This window comes from Ctenocephalides felis, unplaced genomic scaffold, assembly GCF_003426905.1.
Source record: "Ctenocephalides felis isolate EL2017-DRISC unplaced genomic scaffold, ASM342690v1 CF-g0.4_SCAFFOLD_01492, whole genome shotgun sequence".
NCBI classification, from domain to species: Eukaryota; Metazoa; Arthropoda; class Insecta; order Siphonaptera; family Pulicidae; genus Ctenocephalides; species Ctenocephalides felis.
The window spans coordinates 22,193,373-22,205,443 of NW_020537646.1; the positions used below are offsets into that span (position 1 = coordinate 22,193,373).

The 12,071-nt window shown below is 31.9% G+C and overlaps 1 protein-coding gene across 1 annotated transcript in view; it reads right to left on the bottom strand.

The window, feature by feature from the left end:
- The window catches only part of LOC113371045 (roundabout homolog 2-like), a 99,603-nt gene that overhangs the window by 36,124 nt on the left and 51,408 nt on the right, over positions 1 to 12,071 (bottom strand). Inside the window, exons 3-13 of the mRNA XM_026611693.1 lie at positions 10,051 to 10,201; positions 6,094 to 6,298; positions 4,474 to 4,669; positions 4,131 to 4,298; positions 3,666 to 3,862; positions 1,762 to 2,037; positions 1,327 to 1,552; positions 1,104 to 1,250; positions 862 to 977; positions 580 to 782; positions 265 to 461 (exon numbers count right to left, since the gene is read on the bottom strand). Coding sequence (XP_026467478.1) covers positions 265 to 461; positions 580 to 782; positions 862 to 977; positions 1,104 to 1,250; positions 1,327 to 1,552; positions 1,762 to 2,037; positions 3,666 to 3,862; positions 4,131 to 4,298; positions 4,474 to 4,669; positions 6,094 to 6,298; positions 10,051 to 10,201 — 2,082 coding nt within the window. The remainder of the gene's footprint in view (positions 1 to 264; positions 462 to 579; positions 783 to 861; positions 978 to 1,103; positions 1,251 to 1,326; positions 1,553 to 1,761; positions 2,038 to 3,665; positions 3,863 to 4,130; positions 4,299 to 4,473; positions 4,670 to 6,093; positions 6,299 to 10,050; positions 10,202 to 12,071) is intronic.

Sequence of the window (12,071 nt, forward strand, 5' to 3'; positions counted from 1 at the left end):
GATAGGTTTACTTCAGCGTATTCTGAGCAAACTGGTCCTCCAGGAATCATTGTTTTCGATATTAAAGTTCCTAATAAAAATATATCTTATTATTCATAGAAAAATTGAATGAATGAACTTATATAATTGATTTCATTCGACAATTCAGATTATCGATTAGATATTTATGCAGTATAAGCTGATGCAAATCGTAAAATCGTACCAAGCTGATGGAATTTTTTAAATTAATACTATATTATTAGCAAAGTAAACAATTTAATTTACCATTAACCCAAAGAGATTCTGTTCTATTCACACCATATCCAGTGATTCCCGTATGCTTAGCACCATTTCCTGGCTTCTTTCTGTGACGTCTCAATCGTACAAAAAGAGCAGCACATGCTGCGCCTCCGGCTAAACATGCTCCTGCAGCAGCAAGTGCTGCCAGAGGCCAACGCGATGACTCACCAGCTGGATCAGTCCTAGAAAACGATCAACATAGGAATATAATTTATTCATGGAAAATAACAAAAAACATGCCAGAGAATTATGAATACATCAGAAAACTTAAATTTATTTCAAAATATACTGGTTACTTACTTGGGTGGTCTCTGAATAAGTTCTGGATCCATGTGTAATGTTAAAGGCTGACTGAAAGGCCCGCTTCCACCGCCTGTTATGGCCGAAACACGGGCCACGTATTTTCCGCCTGCGGATAAACTGTTAATAACTACTGACAACGTTGTTGCATTGAGCGTCATTTGTCCTAAAATCTTGCTGGTTGCGTTGCTTTTAATTTGAATCTGAAAAAAGAAATATATAAATGAATAACTGAATTTTGAGGAAGCTTCATTATGATGAAGGAAACTAAATAATTATTACCTTATATCCCACTAGATCGCCGTTTAATTCGTGCGTTGCAGGTGGTTGCCAACGAACATAAGCTGCAGTTGAATTTATTAAACCAACTCTAACATCTACGGGAGGCCCTGAGGGAGCTAAAATATTCAACATAGTTTTTATTATATATTAATATCAATATCAAAATGAAAATATCAATGCATTTAGATTTGATCTTGAATTATTAACAGTTATTCACAAGTTGTAAGTATAAATTTACTCACCATCTTCCATAGTTGTTCCTATCCTTATATTAGAAGCAGGAGCATTTCGTCTAGTTGCAAAAATTTCATAGTTTGTGTGCGCTCTCAGACCGCCTATCACAGTTTGAGACAAAGTCTGGTCGCTAACAACCAAAGATTGAAACTCGTCTAAAGATAATTGGAAAATAATAATTAATATTTTGATATCAAAGAACTTCTGTATTAATAATTTTAATATACCAACCTTGAACATTCTTATCAACGCTCAAGCCATCTGACAATCCTTTCACTGGACGATATCTCAGAACGATACCGTCGTGACTGCTGGTATCAGATTCATCTTTTGACCAGGCAACCAGTACAGCATTCGGACTTACGGCCTGCACACGTTGTATACGCACTGGTGGCCTTGTCTGCTGGTCAGGCTCTGGTGGCCGGGATGAGTAGACAGCTTCATCAGGGGTTGCCACCTATAAGAGACATAGAAAATTAGATTTACTGACATTATAAGGCAGTTAATTTTTTTGTTCTCGGAAATATTTCAAGTAGGGTTAAAAAATATTAACCATTCTCAAGAGATTCGTATCACGTCATACCTACAACAAAATTACTCAGCAAAGTTTTATCTGCAGCAATCCTCATAAATCTTTATTTAAAAGTAAAAAATATCAACACAAACCTCTATGTAAATTCTTTTGCTAGTGCTTCCGGCCTCGTTCACCGCGGTGCAAACGTAGTAGCCCGATTGCATGCGATCGGCGCCACTTAGTTTTAGCTCTCCCTTCTGTGTCACATAGGAGCGCGCGTCGAATGAGCCGCCGGGGGAAACCAAATGGGTTGCTGAATCATCCGTGGAGGCTGATTGTTGAACCACAGACTGCGAGGTGGAACTCAAATCGAGGACACTCATGGTCTGTGGGTGCTGAGGGCCTTGGAAGTCGTTCGATAGTTGACGCTGAGAATAATAAAGTTACAGATTAATTTGGGAATTATAATTATTAATAAAAATTTATTCTAAACGTAATATATATATACTATATAATATAATATATATATATATATATATACTATAATATATATATATATATATATATACATACGCAACACGCATATTTAAATATATGTGTGTGTGAGGAGAGACAAAGTAGATAGTCAAGATAACAAATGAAGTGCTGAAGAAACAGCGAGAGGAGAGAACTCTAATAATCATGAAATGAAAAAGAAACTGGATCTGACCCAGTCTGCAAAAACAGCGCCTACTGCACGACGTCATCGAAGGTAAAATATTGCTAAAAAATGCAGAAGAAGAATGCAGATAATTGACGACTTACTTTAGAGAAAATGGGAAATGAAAGCCGAAACAAGAAGTGCATAAAAAGTGAACAATGGCAAAGAAATGGTGATGGGAATAATAAACAAGGGAATTAATAAAAATAATGGTCCTGCCTTTGAGCGGACAACCATCCATACTATATATGTGTGTATGTGCATTTACATAGTACATTGAGCTCCGAGTAAGGAAAACAAATAAAAACAAATGTTTTTTTATTTTCGACCATTTATCTTCTCAGCATTGTACGTTATAATAACACATGAAGACATACTAAAAGAATGAATAATACAAAAAATAGTGCAAAAATGTTAAAATAATGAATTAACCCTCCGTCGGGCGCAGCCGATCTGACAAATACAGGGCCAACATTTTAGCATGTTTCTCCATAATTTGATGTCGTCGAGATCTCCATATCTCAGTAGCCTTGTTATTTTATGTCTATTTAATCGTCCATATTAGATTGTCTTTGAACTTCGCATATTTTACTAGTAGCAATTTTGTTAAAAAAAAACGCACTAAGCCAAATTCTATTTGACGTACAAAATGACAAAAAACAACAAGTTTTTACTGTCCTAATTGTTTATATAGTCTTTGTATAAACATTTCAACAGAATCTGACAATTGTTTTCATATAGTTAATTAAATTATTCATTTCAGAAAAAGTAAGGTTTGTGCGTCTAGCATTTTGAGCGCACGTACGGATTTTTATATTTTGCTATATTATAAAAATAATATTGATCTATTATATATTTTGTTTTTGTTTACACATAATATACCTATTCAGCATTGTAAAAACGCAAATTAAATAAAAATATATAAAACTTTAAGCTTTCTGCCAATATTCTTATAATCATATTTGGACTGCGCCCGACGGAGGGTTAAGGAGTAAAAATTTATTTAGCTCGTTTCTATTATTTTTTTATAAAAATTAAGTATTTTAACAGTAAATAAATCCGTTCATGGTTTATGATATAAAAATTATCAACTCGCGCAATTGAAATACAAATAATTATAGTTTAAGATACTTGTTTTCAGTTGTTGGGAATGCATCAATTTTTAGAATTTTTTTTAATGCACATTAAAAATATATGCATTAAATTTTATTATTACAACTTTCATTTATATGGCCGTTTCTACTATTTATATCTCCTATACTACTATGTAATAAAAGCACCCTATTTAAAATATAATTAGTTTTGTCGTTAAAAAGCCGTAAAACACTCCTAATTCCTCTATCTCACATAACTGACCTTTAATCGAAGACTCATAATTTTTTCCTTGCTCAGTATCTCCCTTCGTTGTTCTTCCATAAAAATATTTTTCATGACTTCCTCCTCATCTTCTGAAAGCTCTCGCATACGTTCACGATCTTCCCATAGTTCTTCGTCGCTCACTGGTCCAGAAGTTGGCATCGAGGAAGGGACATAGGAATGGTTAATACTTCCTCCTAAGAATAGTAATTTGAAAAATTATTTTAATGGATTTTGAAGAGTACTATAAGGATAAAAGTTTCATTTACTGATTGTCGAAAAAAGTACATTTTTTAACTTACGTACAATTATTTTTTCTTCATACACAAAAAAATATATTATACGTTTAATGAACAGTTATAATACAACTGCTAATACATTTTATTTTTAAAAAAATCCAATATATGGTTTAAGGGAGATAAATAGATATTTATATCTAATAACTCATATGCTTCTATGTCTTACCGGTTGGTTGAGCAAGTATTTCGTGATCCTGGTGTTGCACTGTAGATAAAGGTAAACGTTCCCAATAAATCCTTGGCTCCGGTTGGCCTTCTGCTCTGCAGGGCAATGTCACGTCGCCACCAGGGTCGACTGTTACGTCATTTGGTAGCTCGATTAACTTGGATAATGCTGAAATAAAAAACAATATTATATATAAGAAATATACGAAAGGTTAAAATTATTTTAATATGGGTGTGTAATGAAACTAATCTTCAAAACTTTAAAGTTGATTACAGAATTTTCGCTGAAGATTTAGATGATAACTTGCAATATATATTTTTTTAATATTTCACTTGATACTTACAATATACACTTAGTCGTGCACTATTCGCAATGTGTCCTCCTTCATTAGTTGCTTCGCAAGCATATTGTCCTTGGTCCTCCGGCCTCGTGTCTTTTATCACAAGCGTTTGATCAGGCAAAACAGTGTAACGACCTTCAGGTAAAGGTTGGCCTCCGGCTCTGCGCCAGGACACTTCTGGAGCAGGATCACCCGTAACCTGGTAATACGAAATATATAATAAATTAGTGGGCGGCATGGCATCGTGCCTTAAGACAAATTGCTGCTACTTCCTGTACCAATTTTTTTTTTGAAAGATTAACATTTTTGGAAAAAAAATTACTCTGAAAAAATTAGATTTTTGAGAAACTATAAATTTTGACAAAAATTTACTTTTTTTTAAAAAAAAAAAAGAATTTTTGAAGAAAAAATTATTTTGAAATATTTTGGAAATTCAGAAAATTTTTTCGAAGCAATCGTACTGCTTTAACTGTACAGAGACGAAATATCGAATCGCGTAAGCGCCGCGTCGCCGTCTAACGGATAAACATTGGTACGGAACCCATAGAAATGTAAACAAAATTCATACTTATTGTTAATATCTCTATAAAATATCTGATAATTTGCTGTGCATATGTCTAATGATCATTTTTGACCACCAACTGGCATTTTTTTCTACTTTTTTACTAGATCTCCGAAACCGCTAGACTGGCCTTCATGAATATTTTTTCATGATCAGTTTTTCATCTTGTTAATACAAGTAAAATGTTTTTTTGAATTATTCAAATCCGACGCTCCGTTCTCTTAAAAACTGAGTTACCGTTTTTTGGCACTTTTTGCCTCATATCTTCGGAACGGCTAGACCTGCCTTCGCCAATAATCAGCACGTCTCCTTATCAATACGAATCAAATGTTTTTTGAATTATTCAAATCGCTTCATCCGTGTTCCCGAAATCTTCGACGAAAATTTATATCCGCATACACATACACACACGCACACACACATACATTCATTTTTTCTAAGGTATGCCAAAATATTCAGAAACCTCTTAAACGTAAAGTATATAAAAATGTTTATTTTCGATTTTTTTGCGATTACTATAACTTACCCTACGGGAAGTTAATAAATCCATCTGTGGAGACAACTATGGGGATCAAATTGCAAATTCAGATTGGGGTATACCCCAAAAGTAAGTACCAAATTGGATAATACATGAAGACGCCGATATAAACGCAATATAAACGAGGAAATAAGAACACATTCTGACAATTACAATAGCCGGCTCGAGAATCATCTAATTCTAAACCCACTTAGCAGAGAACTACATCACGAGGACAAGCTTAGAAAGTTCATGTTACATAATATACGTCAACTTTAAAAAATCTGACAATGTCCATGTGTTGTCCATTTCAGGATAAATGTAAAAATAAATCTATAAAATTTGATCTTGTTTGATTTATGCTAGCAATTGGTCCGAAAAGTTTACTTTGCAAAGAAAATTACTTACGACATGATGACAAATATTATAAAATAATTTGTTATATATCAGTGTATATAAATATTCAAATCAGCTACAAATCTGAATCTCTACGATTCAAGACCGTACTATTTCTCTTAATAAAATTATGCTCTGAATTAATTACTTGGCACTGAAATTCCGCCGTAGCTCCTCGTACTGCCTCACGATCCTGCGGTGCCCGCAACACACGCGGCGGCGTCACCACCTTCAGTGTGGCCGCGTCTGTTTGCCGCACACCAGCCATGTTCTGAGCAGCGCAGCGATACGCCCCAGAGTCGGACGAACGGGTTTCGGAAATCAGCAAACCACCACCGTCGACCAGCGATAATCTGAAATCAGAGATAAAATAATAATGAATTAATATATAGATGATATAGATAATATATATTAGATAGTGTAGATATAAAATAGATGGTATAGATATTAATATATAGATGGTACATTCAAATTACTTGCTTAATCGATAATCGAGTTATAATTATATATAGAAAAAATAGCTAACACCCAAATAGGATTAAACAATCTATTAGATTTACAACAAATTCTATTAGATTTACAAAAATTATGTAATCGAATAGAAGTTGCATAATTGTCGCTTAGAAAGAGACATTTCTACCATTTTAAGAAATTGGATAAGAATTATACAATAACTTTACTTTTTGAAACTTATTACCAGGATTTTAGAGTATAGCAAAAAAAAGAATCGATCTGTAATCGATATCAAATAAATATACATAAATGCATATACATAGTTCCGTACAGAGTGAAACGTTGGGACTTAATATTTCGAGCTAATGGTCTTAGGTCTTGCATTTGTCTTTTGTCTATAATTATCATTAATATTAAAAATAATATACTCAATTTAATAAGTTGAGTATATATTTTTGAAGTAAACTTTACGGGTGTAAATCCGTACAAATGCAACGGAAGTGCGTTACGCCAGATAAGAGTCGAGTGCTAATGATGATTTATCATTCGCTCTTGATGATATTATAGATGTTGGGTCTATATATAATTTATATTTATAATTAAAAGAACTGAATAACGTGTATATAAGTTTAATTTATAATAACAAAACAAGTATAAAGCGAGATTGCATTTTTCGCATCCCTCGAGCCCACGCAAGTGTTGCACGATGCGCCGTCGCCAACTTGACAGTTTGCGACGTTCTTCACACGCAACGTGTCTATGAAGTTGGTATTGGCGTTTCTGGTTGTTACTCTCACCGCTAGGTGTCAGGAGACGCCATAATATCATTTCTATACGGTCGTCGTATCATGAGGCTTCTTTGTATTTGTCTTACTGATAAACATTATTCAAAATTGTTTTATGATGCTTTTACTTGCAATTGAAATGCCATTCTGTGATAACAAAGAAGTTTTAATTCAATCACGTGTTAACCTTACGCGCACTCTCTTTTAATAATTGAGTATATTATTAAGTATATAATTTAAAAAAAATCAAAAATGTATGTAGTAAATATGGATGCTCAATCAATAATGAACTTCTTCATGGAATAATGGACTGCCATCATATATACAAAAAATGACTATGACACCAATTAAAATACATCATAATTAATTATACGCTCTATTGAATTAAATCATTCTGTTACGATTTGAAAGATAGTTATTCCTTTATCGAAAATCTTACAGAATTTGACATATTATTTGTTTGATAATTACTCAAGTGACAAAATTTTGGTATTATAGCAGAAAGGAAATATATTTAAAATCAAGGACATAGAAAGTAAAATTCATATAATAAAATGCAGTTAAACGTTTAGAATTAATATTATTCTGCTTTGGTTTTTTGACTATCCGCCTGTGTGTGTCTGTGTTTTTGGTATTCAAAAACCACCAATCGCCTTGAAAATTTGGGAAACTATTAGGTATACCCATAGTTTTTGCAATATTTTATTAAAAGCTTATTAAAATATTTAATTATAAGTACAACCTTTATTTTCCTTTCCTCTCTTTTACTTGACAATCTATCTAAACTAAACACTGTGACGAACTACATCAATGGATGCAGTTTCACTCTATTCTATACCATGCCCAATTGATTTTATATCCCATGTAGATAGATGATCAAATAAATATTAAAAGTAGTGATGTGCCGACTCGAAAATTTCCTGATTCGAGTGATTCGAATCAGAAAAAAACCTGATTCGAATCATGATTCGAATCAATTCGAATCAAGTTCATATATGAGCAATTATTAGGTTGTCAAATATCTCCCTTCCGCTTTTTTGCTATTTGTTTATAATACAAAAAGGCGGAAGGGAGATATTTGACAATCTAATATAATTTAAGAGAAGAAATAATATCATTTTAATAATTTTATAAGTGAAATAATTAATTTAGTAAGCAATTAGTTCCAAAAAGTGCAGAGATGAATACATTTATATTATATATATATATATATTTATATATATATATATATAATAATAATAATAAACTAGCTACAAATATAACTAATATTTCAAGTGAATTTACAGTAAAATATAACCAAACACTTCTCTATCACTAAAGCATATAAAACAATATTCTTAATCTTACGTTGAAAGAATGCATGTGTATATTATTGATTGTTTAGATCTAATTAAACAGGGGGCTGAATCTAACGTCTTACGAATGATTTAAAATTCAATCCTCTACTCACTCTACTGTAAAGATTGATATTATTTCATTTGTGTGAATTTGCCATTACTTGCATAATTAAAATATGATAATTTTGTATGTGTATAAAACTCGTTGTGTAGTTTATTTTGATAATAATTAAAATTTAAATCGCGTATTTATTATCTAAATGAGTTTTTGATATTTCATGAACAAATTTGCTCTCAGCGCTTAGTCAAAAATAAACAAACACTCAAGACCCATACGCACAGCATCTCGATAAGTCGATACGCTGAAACGCGGACACATGTTTCGAACTCAAGTCGGTATGATTCAGTTTGAGCCATATGAACTCGGATAAATTCATAACGACTTGAAGTCGGGATAAGTCGGTTTGAGTCATAGGAACTCGAATCAATTCATATCGACTTCAAGTCGGTTAGAGTCATAGGAACTCGAATCAATTCATATCGACTTGAAATCGGGATGAGTTGGTTTGAGTCATAGGAACTCGAATCAATTCATAACGACTTGAAGTCGGGATAAGTCGGTTTGAGTCATAGGAACTCGGATGGTATTGTTAGACAATGAATGCGGTTAAAGTCATATAAATTGGAGTCGGGTGATACATTTAAGCGTATTAAAGCCGGGTGACTCGCATGATTTAATTCAAGATTTATTTTTTATATTTATTATTATTATTTTTTATATTTATTATTATTATTATTTATATTATTATAATATTGAATTAAATTAAAACATTTTTTTTATATTTATGAAAATTTGTGTTCACACATGTTTTATCACAGTAAATATTTCGCGGCTTGATACGAGTTGATTCGAATCAAGTAAAATCTGATTCGAATCAAGTCGTTAAAGGCTTGATTCGAATGATTCGAATCACTTGATTCGACTTGGCACATCACTAATTAAAAGCAAGTGGTAAGGATTGGTCACTTCAAATTTCTTGAATTTGAACCAACTTTTATTTCCTTTATAATACGTCATTAAAAAACAAATATGGCTAAATTTTTACCCTCCTACAAAAAACCCGTTTTTTAATCATTTTTCGTCCCGCTTTCTGTCAATAATTTTTTTTGACTAAATTTCTGTTAAGATTTTTTGAGATCATGGAAAAACCTAAATTTTACTTAAAAATCAATATTATCAAGAGTTGTCGAAGCATGGCACTTTTTGGAATAATTTGGAACAATTTCTTTTATTTTGGGAATGAAAAAAAAATCCAACCGTTAGTTTTCATCCTGTTTTCAGAAATAACTACTTTGGTTGTGCGATCATTTATGATCTTGCACTATAACTGATCAATTACACATTTTTTGTAGTTGATTATCACTGAATTTCGAGTAGGGATATTTTCATATTGCGGAATTAAAAATATAATCTATATATACAATTTAATTTATATATATAATTTAGTCTGATGTCTACATATATATTACCTTTTTCCTGCAAAATCTAGCGGTTTGCCATCTTTCGTCCATAGTACGGATGGTTCCGGAACACCACGTGGGGGCAGACACGGCAACAACGCCTGTCCGCCGGATACCGCAACCAGGTCTTTGGGAACAACGCGGAAATCATCACGCAGAACTGAAATAGAAATGAATTTTGATTAAACACCCACATTCATATATAAATATATTTATCTATGGTATATTTAAATCTGAAAACTCTCCTTGAAAGAATTATAACTATATAACAAAATGTTCTATATAACTAAAATATTTTAGAGGCTAATAAAAAGCCAGTAAAAAACTTTGATTTGCAGTTGGATTTGTTTTTTTTTTTACATTCAATGTGCGTTCTCCATGTCAATTTCGAATCGATGTGCATGCCTAAATATTTGACAGAATTGCATAGTGGAATTATTGAATTGTTCATGATGATAGGTTGACTGTTGTGGTGTTTTAGAAAAACAATTATGTGATGAGATTTTTCAATATTGATTTTGATATTCCATTCTAAAAACCATTTTTCAAGACTAGATAAATAATTTTGTAACTGACAAGTTGCTAACCAACCGCTTGTAAAAAGAAGATAAAGTACTGGACTTAGCACATTGCCCTGTGGTACCCCGCATTCTATATCTCTAATGCTCGAAGTCACATAATTATTTTTGATTCTAAATTTTCTATGAAGCAAATATGAGCTTAAGATATTGAAGTAGTTTTGACATAATACCAGAAACGTTTTCAAGTGCTTCAACATGATAATAGCCTTATGGCGTCAAGTTCCTCTGAAAACTATATTGCACGCTGAATACTCGTTTTCATTAGTTTTATTTTATTATATGAAAGTTCATACATATACGAAATATCTAATCAATTATAATAACGTTCAATTACTTAAATTACATATCTTCTTACCAAATATACTATTAAATTATGATACAGATATCTATAAATTGATATCACCTATAGATATGGTATGCGCTTTGCTTATAATACGTTTAATACGGTACTAGCAATCCATAGATAAAAGTAATCCTTTGCAGCTTGTAGACGTCATGCAATTTGTTTGCTAAGAGTATTACAGAAATAGTTCGAGAATAATATTTGTAACGATAGAGTTTATCCCATATTTATAGCGAATAAATTTTATTGCATTATTGTTAAAACATAAGTAATAGATATGGTAAAACAGCGTACATTGGATTTACATGAATAATAAATATTATTTAATGGAAATATAGGTTTTAGTACTTTTACGCGATTAAATGCGATACATTTATATCCTGTAAAAAATTAATTGCAGAGAGATTGTAATAAAATTTGAAATTACATAAAAGGACGTTTATATTCATACAAATATAATTAACTACAGTTACATCTCTACTTTTGTAGGATAAATTACTTAACTATAGTTATTAAACTGTTCATTATGAATTCACTTATATCCATTGTCTTAAGCTTTAGTTATGGTTTTAAAATACTATTTTCAATGAAGAGTGTTTATAAAATCACCGACCACACTAAAGGGGAAAAAGTAATCATTTTTGGAAAAAGGGAACGAGGAGGGTACCTGACACAGTCATAATATCGTGATAAAACACCGTTATGTGGTGCATTACATATTCAGTGTGTTTTCTTCGATTCACGCACAGTTTCGAAGTCCTAAGTCAAGTTGAATAAAGTAATAGTGAGGGAGCTTTATCGTATACTTTGTATTATCTCTAAAGATAAATTTCGAGTCATTTTCATTTTTCTGTTTTCTAAATAATAAGATGCGAACATATACTTTTCTAGATTGTTGTAAATTAATAATAAAATTTACTATTCGCCCACATTATTTCAGGGAATTTTTTGAGGCCCATGTCTTAAGAAAGCTTAATCATACTTAAGTTATAATTGAAAACAATCGAGCAAAACACCTCTATTTACTAATTAACATACAATTACATACAATTCGACTACATCAGGAATCCTCAACTCAATTGAAAAAATCTGAGATTAAAGACTAC